The sequence below is a fragment of the Mesocricetus auratus genome, unplaced genomic scaffold (genome assembly GCF_017639785.1).
Source record: "Mesocricetus auratus isolate SY011 unplaced genomic scaffold, BCM_Maur_2.0 Super-Scaffold_100025, whole genome shotgun sequence".
Classification (NCBI taxonomy): Eukaryota; Metazoa; Chordata; class Mammalia; order Rodentia; family Cricetidae; genus Mesocricetus; species Mesocricetus auratus.
Genome location: NW_024429206.1, coordinates 13,263,528 through 13,282,533, shown reverse-complemented (window position 1 = coordinate 13,282,533; position 19,006 = coordinate 13,263,528). Strand labels below are relative to the sequence as shown.

At 48.7% G+C, this 19,006-nt stretch overlaps 1 protein-coding gene across 1 annotated transcript; it reads right to left on the bottom strand.

The window, feature by feature from the left end:
• Positions 1–618: 618 nt before the first annotated feature.
• Ppp1cc (protein phosphatase 1 catalytic subunit gamma) lies at positions 619–17,596 on the bottom strand. Its single transcript, XM_040731104.1, has 8 exons — positions 17,339–17,596; positions 7,405–7,536; positions 6,423–6,653; positions 3,974–4,078; positions 2,991–3,214; positions 2,660–2,794; positions 1,765–1,825; positions 619–909 (listed from the first exon to the last, which is right to left on the bottom strand). Exons 1-8 carry the CDS (start codon positions 17,391–17,393, stop codon positions 839–841), a joined length of 1,014 nt encoding a protein of 337 aa, XP_040587038.1. The 5' UTR covers positions 17,394–17,596; the 3' UTR covers positions 619–838.
• Positions 17,597–19,006: the final 1,410 nt, after the last annotated feature.

Sequence of the window (19,006 nt, the reverse complement as noted above, 5' to 3'; positions counted from 1 at the left end):
TGCCCTGAAACCACTCACCCAGCCGGAGGGCCCAAATTTCAGAGGAGCATAACCCTCTTAGGTCACAAGAGCATGCAGATAAAGGGGAAGACATCAGTAAATGGGGCAAGTCTGGTGTGTGTATGTGACCCTGTGCCAACTTCAAGTTTTCTCTGCTCAGGGTCCCATAGCAGAAGGCCAAGCCTGATGCCCTTGAACTGCCTTTGACCTAACCAATGGCTCAGACTTCCCTTCCTCACTGAAGGTTTACAGAACAGTAGGTCCAAACTCCACAAAGGAAGCAGTGAATGTGTGTTGTGTGGGGTGTACGGGGGACAGCACTCAGGCTGGTTCTGATTTCTGGTCTTTCCCACCCCCACTACCACACACAAGGTCAGAGGGTCCCTAAGCAACAGGGACCCAGCTTCAAGCAGAGCACAGCATTCCCCTAGAAGTGGAAGATGGAAGAACCCTCTATGAAAGGAAGCAGAGCCCAAGACTAAGACGAAGGAACTAAAGGCAGAGTTCTACAGGACAGGGCCTCCTCCCTCTTTCAGGATCACAGCTCCCCACCCCCAAACTGCCTGAAGGAGGAAAGACAAAGCGCCGCCACCAGACAGACAGACAGACACAGACAGGTTAACAAGCTCGCATTTAATAAGTCTGAAGTCATTCTCAGCACATGGCATTGTACACGGGCATCTGTGGAAACAGATTCATTTTAACAGGTCGTAGATTAAAAAAGTCATAGATACTGTGAGTTCTGTATAAACGGGTGGACGGCAAGTTAGTTCCTTTTGATTTATAAGCCTCAGCGTCACCGCAGAATAAAGAATGTAGCCAAAGAAAGCGCTATCGGTCACTCGTATAGGACAGTGTTGTTTCTATAATTTGAAGCTTTCTGAATGGACGGGTTCAGGCCTGATCCAACTGTAAAAAGATTACTTAGTGAATAGACTATCTGGGAATTGTACAAACTGTTATTAACTTCCATCATTAATAGCTTACCCAGCACTATATCACTATTGCTATTTAAAATAAAAACCTGCTTCTGAGTCCCCACGGAGGCGGCCTGTGCACGCAGCCTCGATGCCCTGGCCACCTCATGTCCAGGGCGTGCCAATACAGTCCAACAGAAACTTTGGCTTTAGGAAGGAATCACAAACATTGAAAAGAATGGCTTTAATCGTCATTAAGTGTGCGATGGGAGGGAGTGTGCTTCAGACAGTCTGGGCAGTGCAGGCGGCAGGTCACACCTGCTGCCCACGTTGCAGACACTATTTGTACATGACAAGACAGAGGAAAAGCAGTCCCTTTCAAACAAACTTTAAAAAATTGTTCACAGTGGTTCGTATCAACAGAATGCATTTATGACAATTACATGTACAGACTCACGCACCCTACGGCTTTCTGTATATACTAAAGAAAACAAGCATTTACATTATTCATGATTTATACTAAATTAAAAAAAGATCAATTGTACACTTGCCCCTCAGACAGGATAACCTGCCGAGGTGTATAGCTTAACACCATCATCAGAGTTGTCTGCAAAGGAAACAGAGGTTAAAAACAAAACGCTTTCTTGAGAATGACATACTTCCACTCGCTGCTATAACCAGCGAGAGCCAACGGTAACCCAAATGAAGGAGGGCCCAGCAGGTCGACCTGGGCAAGCTGACCAGCACACATTACAGTTTAAAAATGAAGGTTATGTACGCTATGTTACAAGTCCCAACCAGGCAGTGTCAAGTGACATCTATTTCTTTGCTTGCTTTGTGATCATACCCCTTGGCGGTGTGACGGGTCTGGTGGCATTGGGCTTCTTCTTCTCTGCAGGCTTTAAAATCTGTGAAGATGAAAAAACACCAGGCCCGTTAAGAAATGTATGCAGGTTCTCAGTCTTGTTCACATCTTCCATTCAGAAGTTCCTGCCTAACACTGCCCCCACCCCCAAACTTGGAAAACCCCTACTAGTAGTAGACGGAGCTACTAGTACACGAGCATTTTGCTGGAGATATGCCAGAATATACAGCTAAAATATGTGACTTGGCAAACAAAAGTTCCTGAAGGGGTAAAGTGACAAAGTCTAGAGAGCTCCCACAACCTTGGGGAGTTCCGTGGAAGGCACGCAGTCTGCAGTCTCTGGGGGTGCCATGGGCTGCCTCATCAGGACTTCCATGGCTACACTAACATTCACAGGTGAGTGACCTTGAACTAGATCAAGTCTACTACACCGAGTGAATGTGAGGAACAGCTTAACCCCAACAACTGGAGATGATGTTCCAGCAGAGGAGCCCCATGTGGCGGCACACACCACGTCTAGTCTCAGCCACAGGAGGCAGAGGCAGGTAGATCTCTGTTACGTTAACTTGAGGCCAGCCTGGTCTACATATGGAGTTATGGGCCAGCAAGGGCTACATAGACTGTTCCAAAAAGCCATGTACAGCTCCAAAAGCACTATCTGTAAAGTGATAACGCAACACATCATTTGCTTTCAGCTCTTAAAGAATTCAACTACACCTAAATTCAACACCGGGAAAAGGTCCTGTTAATTCCTTTGGAAAGAGAACACACAGTACTCCCATGGAACAAATTGGTCACTGGAGAAGAAAACACAGCCCACTCAGGAACCAACAGGGAAAGCTGTTTCTTTGGAGTCATGAAAAGCGGCATGTCTCACCTGGAAGGAGCACATGAGGGTTTCGTCCACACTCATCATGGCGCCTGCATTGTCAAACTCGCCACAGTAGTTGGGTGCAGAAAACAGAGTGACTAACTGCCTCTTTGCAAAAAACTCATACCCATCTTCAACCACCTGTGGAGACAGTGTCAGTGTGAGTGGCTGCAGGCCTGAGCAGTGCCACTCTTGTTCCCCACTGAGCTTGGCCTCCCACGGCTCTCCCCGGAGGCACGCTGTGTGGCAGGCAAGCCATACCTACCCACCAAAATCAACAAGGAGAACCTGCTCACACACATGCTCTAAGTGTACATGTAAAATTCAAAATCAATACCTGATGGGCTCTACATATAAGATCCAAATCATGCTTATGGAGAAATTTTGCAACCACTTCTGCACCAAATGTGAAGGACACTCCTCTGTCATTTTCACCCCAGCCTAAGACATCTTTATCGGGGTCAGACCACAAAAGATCACAAAGAAGACCTTGATCTGGTACATCAGTTGGTCTCATAATTCGCCGAATCTGCTCCATAGATTGAAGATCTGGTGATAAACCTATTCAAGGAGACGGGAAAGCACACTGGAGCGAGCACGATTGTTAGAAGCACACTGGCAGCCCCTCCTGTCTGCAGAGGCTGCTGCCGCCAACAGCTGCACTCACTGTGGCTCTTCTGTTTACCTGGTTTTGGTCAAATCAAGGCAACAAAACTGCCACCAAATATGTATGAAATTTACAGGGACAGTCACCTTGACACAGAGCACTGTGAAGTCAACACCCAGTGACTCTGAATCCATACCCCTCCCAACTGAGGGCAGCAAGGTGGACACACCAGGTGTCATCATCACCACATGCAATGGCTGGGCCCAGTGACAATGTTCAGCTGTGAGGCAGCTCCAGAGCCCCCACTGTCTACAGACCTCCAAATCTACAGGAGGACAGAGTAGACTGTGCCTTAACAGTCTGTGGTTTTTGATAGCTGCGTAATTCCCAGTATCATCCCCAAACCCCCATATTGTTGCAATTTCTGTATATCTCACACACAGCATAGCCACGGAGCAAAGCAAAACCACTTTTGGAAGGAGACCCCGTCAGAAGGGTCCAGGCAAACACACACAGCTGAGCAGACACACTAGGCTTCATTTTGTAATTTTATATTAAAAACATGACATATTTTCAACCTGCTCTCACACTTGACCTGACAGTCACCACGGATAAGTCCTAGTACATACACAGCAGTGGCCTGGTAGAGGCCATCACATCCAGTCTACCTTTTAGAAGGGGTGGAAACTACTTGGGCAAAGATAGCCACATACCTCCATGACAGCAGAATATCTTCTCATCCACGATGGCTGCTATCGGTAAGCAGTTAAAACAGTCTGTGAATGTTTTCCACAGCTTAATGTTGTATCTTCTTTTGCCTGTGAGAATGTAGATGGTCACCCCACTGTTCAATTAACTGAAACATGCTAACATTAAGAGGCCTTGCAGCCTCAGGAGGACTGGGGCACAGGACACCTGGAGCTGGTTTATCCAGAGGCAACAATACAGTCCCATACAGTTCTAGCCAGGAACACCTCAGGTAGGCCACAATTAGTGGGCATCACCTATTCTATTTGAAGCCTCATCTGCCTTGTCTAAATCTTGACCTAGAGGGAACTTCAAACCCTGAAGACAATCACCACCACACCCTCACATGCCATCACCTCTTCCTTTAGAGACCTGAGCTCTGGCACTTGCTACAACCAGACCACAAGACAGAACCCAAATTCCTACTTCAGGAAGAGGTCCAGGGACTCTGGGCATGCAGCTAGCTTAGTAGAGTACTAACAGTCAGTGCTCACTCACCCTGCCCCAGAGAATAAAGGCTACAGGGTTATACTCCCAACACGAGGGGGAGGGGTGTCCCCCTTCAGCACCATTCTGTTGTGAAAATTATGTTTTGAATTAAAAACCCATTCACAAGCCTTAGAAACTACCAAATTCTCTTAATTGGCTGAGGACTGGGCAATGCTAGGGAACCCTTGCCTCCTGGGCCACCTTACACTGAAGCATTATGTTTGTATTGTCTCCACAGACTGCCTTTTTTAATGGGACACAGGTACATCTAAAGGCCTAGACTCACTCCTTGGAGTCACAGCAGGGCCTAGCAACAGCTTTCCGAGCCGTGTTTCCAGACTGGGCAGACCACACTCCTAGCACCAACCCTCCCTGTAGAGGCCTGGACTCTATCCCCTAAGATACAGATTCCTTGGATAATTCTGGAAACTTAAAGGAACACAGCCAACAACTCCCATTACCAGCAGCTAATGGCAATAACATCAATGCTCACATGGAGGCCAGATGGCCCTGACCCCACTTCAAAATCCATCTGGTCCTGTCTCCTTTCTCACTGAACCTGGTGTCTGGGCAGTCACTCACTGCCTTTGCTGAGGGCTAGATTAAGGTTGTGTCTGCAATGAGAAGGCCCATGCTGACACATGGCCAGCCCTCTGCAGCCCACGTGACTTACTTCAAACCGCTGCATGCATGTGCCACATCAGCAAGTGCTAAGCCACCAGAGTCCTTAAATACCTGCCACTCCAGCCCAAACCCTCTCCTGGCAGAAACAGCCCAAGGATAGTGCAGCTAAAGGCTCAAGCCTCCTGGCATTTTCTTATTGTGAAATAATCCAAACCCTCCACCAAACCAGTCCTTTTTTCCACACCAATTCTTTAAGGCTTTGGAAGCATCACTTTTGTCAATGATCAACTCAACGTGCAGCCTCACCAGACAATGCAGTGGGGTGAGCACGTGGAGCTCCCACAGCCAACAAGCTGGAGCAGGAACCACAAGGCTGAGGCCAGCATGGGCTACTCAGTAAGAGCATTTCAGAAAAACTCAAAATAAAATCAAACAACCCAAAATGGGCCAGAGAACACACAAAAACTCTTTAAAATAAAATGGGGGGAGGGGGCAGCAGTGCAATGGCTCGGGGTAAAACGCCCACTGCTCAAGCCTGGCAGCCCAAGTTGATTCCTAGAACCCAAGTAAAGGTACAGATAGCCAACTCTACAAACTCTGATCTCCATTCCCACACCCCTTCACATCAAACACACAATCAAATCAAAATGTGTTTTTAAAAAATTATCTTTATTTTATGCCTGTCTGTGTGAGGGTGTTGGATCCCACAGAACTGGAGTTACAAACAGTTATGAGCTGCTATGTGGGTGCTGGGAATTGAACCTGGGTCCTCTGGAAGAGCAACTGCTGAGCCGTCTCTCCAGAATCCCAAAATGTAGGGGTTTTGGGATTGTGTGTGTGTGTGTGTTTGTTTTTTTTTTTGAGTTTTTCCTCTGTGGAGCTTTGTAGACCAGGTTGGCCTTGAACCCCCAAAGTGGAGTTTTTAAAGCATTTCTTTCTCCATTAAGCATATTTCAGAAAAAGGTAATGTCCCTTCCCTAAACAGAGCTGTGCTAAAAGAACACAACACACACTCGAGAAACAAACCGTTTCATTGCAAGGTCCCACTTCCCTTCAGCACAGCAAAGCCAGCAACAGAGCCAGCAGTCGACAACCCGAGACTGTGGCCCAGCTCTCGTTCCCACTGGATGGGACCAAGCTAAGTGAAGCCATGAAGAGCAGGGCCGTTTGGGCAGGCCCCCTGTGCCACCAAGACAGCCGGTGGCTCTTTCCATCCATCCATCAGCACCTGGGTTCTGGCAGCCCCCCTCACACTAGGATGAGGCGCAGTCCACCTGCGGCAGCCCCGCCCCTTGTACTTACATTCATCGTAAAATCCGTAGATTCTATTGATGCTGGCACACTCATGGTTCCCTCTGAGAAGGAAAAAGTTCTCCGGATACTTGATTTTGTAGGCCAGCAAGAGGCAGATTGTCTCCAGTGACTGCTTGCCCCTGTCCACATAGTCCCCAAGAAACAAATAGTTGCTTTCTGGCGGGAAGCCACCGTATTCAAATAGCCGGAGCAAATCATAGTACTGCCCGTGGATGTCACCTGGAGATGAGAACTCAGTGTTGCCATCTGCACAACCCTCAGTTCACTGACAAAACCTTGGCAAGACACCTCTTAAACATCCAGTGCACATGACAATAGCCTCTAACAAGTTTATAGCCAACACCAATTCCCAATCTTGTAGCCTATTTAGTTCAGCTGATCATGGTAAGCAAATGTACATGTCCAGAGCCCACTACAGGTACAACTATAATTTATTTTGTGGTGAAGAGTATCTTGACTCGTGTTTCCTGCCAAGCACTGCGGTTCCTTCCCTCTCAGATCACCAGAAGACCTCCCTCAGCTTCAGGGTCCTATGTCAGCACATCCTTTGTCAAGAGAGCTGGGCCCCCTCACAACATTAGCAGGCAGCGCACTAGCCGCCATCTCTAAGTGCTGCCAGACCAAAGAGCCTCATTCTTTTTTTCGAGACAGGGTTTCACTGTGGCTTTGGAGGCTGTCCTGGAACTCGAAGAGCCTCATTCTTAACACACATGATTTACCCAGAGTCAGAGATGCAACCCATACCACCCAGACTGCTCAGCTTCAGACCATAGCCTGTACCTGCTCCATACAGCAGACCCCAAACTAGACCAGGCTACCCCCCTGCAGTACCCATAATCCTTCAGAGAACTTTAAAACTCAATAGCTGGTAACACTTCCTCAACAGCTCCAACCTCACTCAACATGAGGGGCCACCAAAGTGCCCCAAGTGAGGGTGGGCTGGGTGACGGAGGCACTCAATGACACTCACCACATATCTTGAGTGGCGCTTCAAGCTCCAGAAGGATAGGCTGACTGAGGAAGATCTCACGAGACTTCAAGCAGAGTCCCCGGATTTCGTTCTCCTGTAGCTGGACATTCTTGCCTGGCTTGGACCCCCTCACTGTGGAGAGAATGGCAGTGAGGACACAGCTCCACATGGAAATGCTCATTCCTCAGTGGTCAAGAGCCCCTACTGTTCTTTCTAGCTGGCTTATATGATCATATGATCAACTGGAATCTGAAGATGTCAGTTGTATTCTTCAAGACAAGCCAGGTTCCTTTACAGTAGTTTGAAGGTCACCCCGCTGGAGCGGATGCGTCAGTGTCATCCCCTGAACACGGTCCTACTCTGTGCCACATCCAATACACCAGGACAGTGCCTTCTACTTCCAGGCCCCTCTACTTTCACACAATAAACTCAAATTTGCAATGGGAAAGGTCACACTGTCATGCCATGTCTGTCCTCAGAACAGCGTGATTTGACTGCTAGAAATGTCCAGAATCATCTCCCCAACATTGCCTTCTCAGGACCAAGTGCAATTCTACTGTCTCTAATTTATGAGGTCTGAGTGTTGTCTGAATTTCATTTTAAAATGTCATAGTGGGGCCTGCAGAGAGCTCACAGAGAACCCAGGTTCAACACCCACATGGTATTTAACTGTTTGTAACTCCAGTTCTAGGGGATCCAACACCTTCTTCTGGCCTCTGAGGACATTAGACAAGCACTTGCACAAACACATGCAAGGCAAAACCATACACACAATTAAAAAAAAAAAGCTCTAAAAGCTAGGTAGATAGAAGGCCCAGTCAATAAAAAGCTACCTGAAAACTTAGGTTTGAGTCCTAGAACACAAAGAAAACAGCCAGGTCTGATAGCCCACCACAAGTCCAGTGCACAGAGGTAGAAACATGCAGAGCTCTGGGAATGGGCAGCCAGCCAGTCACCTAATCTACTTGGTGAGCCAGTGAGAAATCCTGGGGGGGGGGCAACACAAACAGTTCTTGAATGAATGATACGATATACCCTGAGGCTATCACCTGGCATCCATATCTAAAATACGCCAAAGCTCCTTATGTACACTTTGGTGTATACACTGTGAACTTGCACACAAGAAATGTCAGCGCCTCCACAAAGCTAAGCTCAGCCCAGCCCCAATCATGGTGACTCCTGAGCCCGCCTCTGTAAGTAAGGTCTGGCCACAGCCCAGGCCTCAGGAGGCAAGTGTGACAGCAGTGGAGACATCTGTGTGGGCTCGGGTTACAAGAGCTCAGACAATCATGTAGACTGAAGAAACAGCTCCAACTGCCAAGGATCTGAACTCTCCAGCTCTGAAGTGGCTGCTTTATGGAACGGCTGCCACAGCCCTGCTTGCTGCACATCTGGTTGGCACAGGAGTCTGAACACTCAGTGTGCTGGAATCTATCTCTGCAGTTTGGTACAGAAGACTGGTGAAACAGGTACTTGGGAATCCCTCAGTGTCAGGCTAAGCAGCCCATTTAAAGCTGCGCCTGTCCACCATGAGCCAGTGACTTTTTTTTTTTTTTTTGAGACAGGGTTTCTCTGTGGCTTTGGAGCCTGTCCTGGAACTAGCTCTTGTAGACCAGGCTGGCCTCGAAGTCACAGAGATCCGCCTGCCTCTGCCTCCCAAGTGCTGGGATTAAAGGCGTGCGCCACCAACACCCGGCTGAGCCAGTGACTTCTTAGCTGAACCCTAACCCTGAATGATCTCACTAGCTTACATTTTTTCAATTGCAGGCTTTGTCTTCACATCGTAAAATCATTTGGCCTGATTGCTAACAATAATGTTTAAGACTTATGTATCTTTGGGTTCTGCAGTAGAGCAGATAGTCCTGGGAGAGAGGCCTGTTATGTAGAGTGGTGTCCACTCAAGGCTGTGCCCATGTTTCAAAAACAGAGCCTCGGGGAGGCTGGCCTTCAGCCTGCCCAGCCACACACCCCCGCTTCTCCAAAGGAACAAGCTGATCAGGAATGGAATGGTGTGCAGAGCAACATTAGTTTCTCAGTGAAAAATAAGCAAGGAAGGAAAAAAGAACATGAGAAGGGACAGGGAACCAGCTGGGAGTGGGCCCCTGTGTGCACCTTCACAACCCCCCATATAACTGGACTGACAGAAAAAAATCACGTGGGCTGGGAGTTGACCCTTCTCTATTCTCTACCTCACTTTTAGCTACACCGGAGGACTCAGGGATCCTGTTTCTGCTACCCCAAGTACTGGGGTAACAGAAACCTTAAAAAGTAGACTCTCAGCCAGATGGTGGTGGCGCATGCCTTTAATTACAGCACTTGGGAGGCAGGCAGATCTGTGAGTTCAAGGCCAGCCTGGTCTACAAGAGCTATTTCCAGGACAGCCTCCAAAGTCACAGAGAAACCCTGCCTCGAAAAACCAAAAAGAAAAAGTCAAGATCAGATGTGTATCTTAGATTTATTTCTATCTGAAAACTGGTACACATTACACATGGCCCCAAAGCTTAACTCCATCTAATAAGTAGCTCAAGGGAAACCTATAAATGCATCCACTGCCACAGCTCCTTCCACAGCTGGCAACAGCTGCTCACCCTCCAGGACTGCCCAGACACTGTTCCCTGCCCAAACAACACACCACAGTATCTGAACTGCTGCCAACACCTGGTTGCCAACTAGCCCTGAATGTCAGTCTGGCTGACTTACCTGCTCATTGGGAGCCCCTGATGTAGGAGGAAGTTTGCAACCATCTCTCCTGCTGACTTAAAACGTTCAAATCAATACATTCCCAGCACTTGGGAGACAGAGGCAAACAGAGCATAAGCCCAGCATGGTTTACACAGAGAAACCCTATCCCAAAAAGCAAAAAAAGCACAGGACTACACTCTTCAAAACGGACTTTGCCAGGCATTCCAAGTGAGCACTAAGTATGTTCTAAAAGCTGCCAAATCAGTGTCATCAAGCAGAATGACTCCTTCCCAGCTCTTCACTACTGCTGGGTATGCCTGTCACTTCCAGTGAGACATCTGGGCAAACTGGTAGCTAACATCAAAGACTGTTCTGTAGAAACTAGTTACCCGAACATAACTATAACATCACACAAGTTTCACCAAAACCTCCACTGACAACAGAAAGCCAAATGGGAGCTGATAAACCCTGAGATCAGTCAGTGCTACTGAGGGTTATTTGTAGCCCTAGCATCTCTCTAGACAGCAGTAACTTTCCCAGTCTAGCAGCAAGCAAAGGAGACAGCATTACAGGAGGAAGTGAGGACATTAAGTTAATGGGGGCTAGAAAACCTCTCCACGGAGCTGTGGAACATTGCCCATTGTGCACCAAGACCTGGGTCCACCCCTGCACAAAACTGGGCCTTGTACCAAGAGAATCAGAAGCTCAAGGTCATTTTCATCTACACAGAAGTGTCCAGGTCAGCCTAGGACATAGGAATCTCCATCTTAATGAAAAGGACAGAACAAAAAATGTCATGAATTACAATGAGGTTTGGAATCAAGAGCAGCACAAAAGGAGTGAGTCAGCAGCCCTTGCTATCTTGTCTGAAGATGGGACCCTACTCAAGCATCAGTCAGCCAAGTGCACCAGCAGCTTTAGTCACAGTACTGAGGAGGCAGGGTCAGGCAGCTCTCTGTTCAAGGCCAGTCTGACCTACATACATAGAGATCCTGTTTAGCACTTCCCAGGCAGAGGCAAGTATGAGATTGAGGCCAGCCTGGTCTACAGAGCCAGTTCCAGGACAGCCTCCACAGCCACCGAGAAACTGTCTCAAAAAACCAAACCAAGCCAAAAAACAACAACAAAAAAAAACCAAAAACAAAAAAACAACCCTGTTACTTTCATAGTATTTTAAAAATTGTTAGAAACAAGCCGGGCTTTGGTGGCGCATGCCTTTAATCCCAGCACTCGGGAGGCAGAGGCAGGCGGATCTCTGTGAGTTCAAGGCCAGCCTGGTCTACAGAGCAAGTTCCAGGACAGCCTCCAAAGCCAGAGAAACCCTGTCTCGAAAAACAAAAAAAAATTGTTAGAAACAGATCGAGGCCAGCTTCGTTCACAGAGAGAGTTCCACTACAGCCAGGCTATTAACACAGAGAAACCCTGTGTCGAAAACAAAAACAACAAAAAAAGATCTCAAACCAAATAAACTTAGTAAATATTAGCAGCACTGTACACTTTCTCACCAACCAAGTCATTTTCTACAAAACATGCAAGCTACAGAGACTTCCCAAGAACCCTCTTTTCCTCCTAGCTACCAAAGGGCAGTACCTCTTCCCATCTCACTGTGGCAAAACACCCCTGCCAGCTGGCTGGGAACTGCTGCCACCACGCACACTTGGGACTTTAAGGACAACTCTGGCTTCTTCAATGTGGGCAATTGGGATGTGCCTAAAAAAGCTCCCAGCACTTGGGAGGCATAGCCAGGCACACTGACTCAGTGAATTCAAGGCCAGCCTGGTCTATACAGTGCATTCCAGGACAGTCAGAGCTGTTACCCAGAGAAACCTTGTCTTTGAAGAACCATAAAAAAAAAAAAAAAAAAAAAAAAAGAAAAAAGCCGTGAGGTGGCGCATGCCTTTAATCCCAGCACTCAGGAGACAGAGGCAGTCGGATCTCTGAGTTAGAGGCCAGCCTGGTCTACAGAGCAAGCTCCAGGACAGCCTCCAAAACAATACAGAGAAACCCTGTCTTGAAAAACAAAAAAGAAAAAGCTCAAGACAAAAATCTCAAGGATGCATCTGGTTTTCTATACTGAACACAAAGCAACAGTGTATTTAGCCTAAACCAGGTACTGGGCTGTCGCTTCTGCAATCTCATCCTTCAGGTGGAAGGCAGGAGGGTCAAGAGTCCAAGGTCATTCTCAACTACAAAGGGAGAGGGAAGGCATCATTAGAATATGTCTTTTTTGGGGGGGTTCGAGACAGGGTTTCTCTGTATTGTTCTGGAGGCTGCCCTGGAACTCTCTCTGTAGACCAGGCCTTCGCCACCAATGGCCAGCTTAGAATATGTCTTGAACAAAAAAACGTTAAACATTTCCACAGCTGAACACAATTCGGCATCAGTGCCTTGCCCATCCGATCCTATGAATTTCTACTTCTTGGGTAAAGCCTAAAATTACTCACACCCTTCAAAAATGGAGGGGGACATCTAAAGAACCTATGAAGGCACATCTTGCCTTCACCCTCCTGACACACTGCAGTGACCTCAAGACAAGACAGAAATTCCTTCCAGAATCCCAGCTCAGGGAAATGATCTGCTTTCTTTAAGCGGCCTGTGGGGTTTAGCTCCCACCCGGGTCTTTCTCCCTCATATTTCAGAATGTGAGGTGTGCCAGCGTCACTCAATTAAAGCCTAGGATTGTCCTGCTGCCCCCCTCCCCCACGCAAAGGGCAATCAAGGCTCTGGGAGTCATCCTTGCCAAAGTGAGGTTTTTAAAAAGGCCCCAAAGCACCTGCAGATCATGAGAGAAGGAGTCCTGCCCTGCCTTCCAGGTGAGGTATGAGGACACACACCTGTCCATGCTGGGGAGCAGCAGGAAGTCCCAGCTAAAATGATCTTGCTTGTGGACTCTGCTCAGTTTTAAGATCTGCTTCAAGACAGCCAAGCCCATGGTCCTCACTTATCTTTCCTGTAAGACCTCAGCCACAGGCTTCTGAACCTCTCCAATAGGAGCACTGAACAGTCACAGATTTGGGGGCTTTTAGGACTTCAGACTGTCTTCACAAAGATGAGAACTGCTGGGCGTTGGTGGCGCACACCTTTAATCCCAGCACTGAGGAGGCAGAGGCAGGTGGATCTCTATGAGTTCCAGACCAGCCTGGTTTACAGAGTGAGTTCCAGGACAGCCTCCAAAACCACAGAAACACCTTGTCTCGAAAAACCAAAGCAAAAAAAAAAAAAAAAAGAAAAGAGAAAAAGGAGAACTGGAAAGCACTCTGTATTAACACAACCACTTCTCACCTTGCACCCTGATCCTCCTTTACAGAAACATGCTTTTTTTTAAAGGTTTTTCACGACAGGGTTTCTCTGCTAACAGTCTTGGCTGTCCTAGAACTCACTTTGGAGACCAAGTTGGTCTCGAACTCACCTAGATCCCTCTTTGTCTGCGTCTGCCTCCCAAGTGTTGGGATTAAAAGCGTGCACCACCATAGCCCAGCTAAGAAGCATGCTTCTTGCACACTCAAGAAGTGAAGCAATTACAATCACTTGTTACTCAAAAAAAACACTAGAGGTTTCATGAAGAAAGTGCCCCAATTCCACACTCCTCCTTTAACCAAAACAACAGAGCAGGAGGCCCAGGCCAAACCCAGCTAGCCTATTACCTATTTAAATCTGTTCTGCTTGAGCATAGAGCTAGCTAGCAAGGTGCTAACACCAGAATGTGTTAAGGAGTAACAGACCTTCCATCAGAGTGGCTGACCACAGGAGGACAGGGCTCAGGGGAAAGCAACTGCAGTTAGAATGCAGCAAAGCACTAGTGTTTATAATCCAGATCCAGTTTCCTGTTTTGTTAGACAGGGTCTCCAGGGTAGACTTGACCTCCTGACTCCACCTAAGTGCCTGGGACTACAGGTCTAAACCATGTCATTATTTAGCCTTGGGCGGTCTCAACTTATTCTGTACACCAGGCTGGCCTTGAACTCAGAATGCCACCTGCTTCTGCTTCCCAGCACTGGTATTAAAAGTATGGGTCACCATGCTCAGGTTAACATTTATCTTTAATCCTGTCTGTACAAGTTATGACATTCATGTAGGTATGTATGTATGGCATGTATGTTTCAGAAGCTAGGTGTCTGATCTCCTAGAGCTGGAGTAATAGGCATTGAGCTGCCCAGTAAGAGTGCTGGAAATTGAGCTCAGATCCTCTGCAAGTTACATGCTTTTTTTTTTTTTGGTTCTTTAGAGACAGGGTTTCTCTATATTGTTTTGGAGGCTGTCCTGGAACTCGTTCTGTAGATCAGGCTGGCCTGGAACTCACAGAGATCTGCCTGCCTCTGCCTCCCGAGTGCTGGGATTAAAGGCGTGCACCACCAACGCCTGGCCTAACCCTGAATTTTTTAAAGAACATTTTTTGTGTGTAGACATGTGCGAGTACACCCTTGCTGGGAGCATCTGTAGAGGGAGGGAGGTCAGAGGACAACTTCTAAGAATCTGGTTCTCTCAAGTTCTTGTGGGTCCTGGGGATCAAATCAGGTCTTTGGGAGTTAAGCTACTAATTCAGCTGAGCCATCTCTAGAATCTACGAACTACTTAAATCTCACTCCATGTTTAGAGATGAAGAAGGTACAGAGTACAGAGAACACAACACCACATTCTCTACAGGAGAAGCGCACACATCCTCAGCAGATGGCTGTGGTTCCTGTTAAACTCACACACAGAAATAAGAAGGAACATATACTGTGCAGCTAGCTTATTCTCAAAGCATTTGGATACAGTGTCCTACTCTATTAAGTTCAAAAGAAAATAAAAACCCAGCCTGGACATGGTGGTAAAGACTCTAATTCCAACACTTAAGAGGAGGCAGAGGCAGGCAGATCTCTAAATTTCAGGCTAGCCTTTGCTTGGCAGTGACACTCAGTCTCTAAATTTAAAAAGTAACCACTAAGTAACCAGAGGGGTCCATCAATGGTGGCAAAACCTGTAATTCCAGAGGCAGGCGGATCTGAGTTCAAGGCCAGCCTGATCTACACAGAAAACCCTGTCTTGAAACCTACTCCCCCCATAAAAAAAGAAAAAAAGGGGGGTGTGAAGTAATGGTTCAAAAGCCAAGAGTACTTGCTACTCTTGGGGATAAGCCTGGTTCCATTTCAGCAGATAGTGGCTCACAACTATCTAAGCCAATTCCAGAGGGCCCAATGCCCCTTTCTGACCTCCTGGGCATAGGCAGTGCACATAGATATATGCAGACAAAGCCTAAACATAAAATGAAATCTAAAACCAAAAACTTTTAAAGGGGGAGAAGGGGAAGCTGGTGAGGCAAGACTACACAAATATAAAAACAAACTACACACACCTAACTGTCCTCTAATCCCAGTGGCCTGTGTGTACTCATACAGAAAATAAAATAAATTTTAAAAAAAGATGGAGCCGGGCGTTGGGGGCACACGCCTTTAATCCCAGCACTCTGGAGGCAGAGGCAGGTGGATCTCTGTGAGTGAGGCCAGCCTGGTCTACAGAGTGAGTTCCAGGACAGCCTCCAAAACAATACAGAGAAACCCTGTCTCGAAAAACAAAACAAAACAGAACAAGAAACAACAACAAAAAAAGATGGGTCAAGTTTACTGCTAAAACTTTCAACACAATGTTAAACATTAAAAAAAAAAGTGCCAGGTGATGGTGGTGGCAGCAGTGTACACCTTTAATCCCATCACTTGGGAGGCAGAGGCAGGAGATCTCTGTGAGTTCGAGACCAGCCTGGACTACCGAGCGAGTTCCAGGACAGCCTCCAAAGCCACAGAGAAACCCTGTCTCGGAAAAAAAAAAAAAAAGATAAAATAAAAAACCTTTAAAGCCGGGCGGTGGTGGCCTTTAATTCCAGCACTCAGGAGGCAGAGTCAGAGGCAGGTGGATCTCGGTGAGTTCGAGACCAGCCTGGTCTACAAGAGCTAGTTTCAGGATAACCTCCAAAGCCAGAGAGAAACCCTGTCTCAGGGAGGAAAAAAATAAAAGAAAAAAAAAAAACCCAACAAATAACAAAATCTGAGCTGGGAATGCAGCCCAGGTGATGGAGTGCTTACTCAGCATTGTAGGAAGCCTTGGGTTCAATCCCCAGCACTTCACAAACCAGGCTTGGTGGCTTACAACTTCTAGTACTTGGGAGGAGGCAGAAGGATCAGGAGTTCAAGGCCAGTTCTGGCTCTGTGAGGCTTTATCTAGGGGGAAAGGTGATAAAAGCCTTTAATCCCAGCACTTAAAAGAGTTTGAGGCTAGCCTGATTTACACACATCCAGCTCCAGGACAGCCAGGACTGCAGAGACCCTGTCTCAATAAAGCCAAAAACAAAAAAGACCCGATCTAAACAAAACAAAGTATTAGGGGAGAAAAATGCACAGATTTTTAGAGACACTTTTTACTTTTGTTTCAATGACTTACTCTGCAGCTGCTCACCACCATCACTCATGGCATGTTTCTTACACGCCAACAGTATTTTAGGCAAAAGCAGGGAAAGCCAGCTAGTTAACATTGTCTAGAACCCAATCAGCTTTAGGTCGGGAATTTGTGGGGAGTCCCTATGCTAAATTAATCTCTCACTAACTGCAGCACCCCCCACCCTCCTACCCTCCCCCGTCTTAAATCGGACAAAAGAAGAGATTTTTAACCTTTCCTTAGCCACTGGGCATGCCCTGAGCTCCCACAGGGTGAACAGTGGAAGGTGGCTGGTTGTGTCTAGATTCTGGCTACCAGGGGTTTGAAACCTGACTGTTAACTGTGCCCTTGGTCCGGCGAGGTCTTTTGAAGTTTCTCCTGCGAAACACTTCCAGGATAACAGCACCTACCTGGCAGGGCGCTCCGCTGAATGCAGCAGTGCGCCCCTATCCCCGGGACAACAATCTGATGAGCAGAGAGCGACAGACTCTGTCACTCGGGTCGCGGCTCGGTCCGTGTGCAGATGCACGTTCAAGGGGAAGGAGCGCTGGAGGGAGGATGGCTTTTCTTTTGGGGGGGGGGGATGCAGGAGACGGGCTCTCATCGCCCTGGGACGTCTCCCCGCCGCCAAGCCGCACCGATGGGTCCTTGGACCCCAGATTATCAGGATGTGAAAGCCAGGGCAGGGGAGGGAATGAAAAGACGGGGTCCCTAGACCCCGGGGGCGCTGTGTGCGCGCCCCAGATCCAAGCGGTTCCCGAGGACCGGTCCTCGCCGGGCCTGGTCCCCACCGGCCCCCAGCCGCCCGCCCGCCCGCCCGCCCGCCCGCGCGCGCGCCGCTCACCTTCCAGCAGCCGTTGGATGATGCTGTCGATGTTGAGTTTATCGATATCCGCCATCGCCGTCCCGCCGCCGACCCTCCCGCAGCGGCGCCGCCGCCGGCTCGCGCCCGGGCCTCACACGTCCTCCTTACTCACGCCACGAGCCCCACGGGCGGTGGTGGCGGCGGCGGTGGCAGCAGCAGCCGCGGCGGGTCCCCCCCCCAGCCGCCCCGCTCCCGGCTTCCTCCTCCTCTCGCCACTGGAACCACGAGAAGAACAAAATGGCCGCCGACTCGTCAGGCCAGCCTCGGGCGGCGCACGGATGCGCGCGCGGGAGTGCAGCGGCCGGGCCGGGACTTCTTTACAGGCCCATAGGGCGCGCGGGAGGGGGCGGGGCCGATGCGGAGGGGGCGGGGCATTGGCGCTCAGGGGGCGGGGCCCTGGCAGAGACGGTTGAGCGACACCGCATCCGCGCGCGGGATCCTTCCGCCAAACGGGCGGAGGGTGGGGGGAGGTGGAGAGGGCGGGGAATAGAACTCCCCATCCCACCCCCTTCACACACACCCCGGCGGGAGAGTGAAGTTGCAAAGTTGGCGCGAGCGAGTTGGAGATGGTTATTGTCGGGCGGCTGCTTGCTGCGAGAGAGTCAAGATCTCCTCCCGGTCCTGCTGATTTGGGGCAGATGTCTGCTGACTCGGCGGGGTGGCAGCTTACCAGGGAACCAATCTGGGTTGGAGTTGTGAATGGAGGATCATTAAGAGAAGGATGTTGGAGCGTAGAGATTCATATGCTGGATTATATTGGTGAGCAAGAAGAGCTAGATACATGGCTCAATGGTAAGAACGCTTGTCTAGTATGTGTGAGACCCTGGGTTCAGTCCCCAGCACTGCCAAGATTTCGTAATACTGCAATAAAGTATCTAAGATCCAGTATTTGTAAAAAGAAAGCCTCCCCCAGATAAACGAAATGTTAATCCATTGTGAGTGGTGCATATTTCAGTAACTTGTGTACTTCTAGTGTGCACTTCTGCAGTTTTACATTTTAGGGAGAGGTTGGGAGAATTCTGAAAGGTGTCACCTATCTTTGGATTATCTTTCTTGAACTCAGAAAGTTATATAATAGCCGTGAGGTTCTCCCCTGGATTTAGCCTGAGCTGGATTGAATGAGCGCGCGGCAGCAGATAAGATGGAAATTTGCTGAGGAACGCGGCTTAGAGGCTCCTGTGCGCGCCAGGCTTCAGCACGTTCGACTGCTGCTTGCCTCTGGCTGGCTTCGTCGCCTCCCCAAAGGCACCCTTCTCCAAGGAGCCCCCAACTGTGCGGCCTGGCAGACTAACTGGATCTGGAAATGCACACCCGCCTGACCCATTTATCTCTCCAAGCAGCACTTTACAGTTTACACAGTTTAGGAAAAATCCTCTTCCCCACCCCCACTCCAGAAGCTCATGATTCTCAAGCAAAAGGGATGCACGGATTCCCTTCCGTGTGTTCCTTGCAAGGTGGCTTCCCCATCTGGAGATTCAGGCCGCAGCAGCATGGCGTGGAGTGCACCCTTTCGGATCTCCGGCCCTCTTCCTGCCGCTGGTGCCGACGGTGGAGCTTTGGAATTCATCCCAGCTCCCTCAACCATCTGCTCCATTTTGCTCAGTCACCAACTTACTCTCCCATGCTTTGGTTTTGCCCACCAGTCCT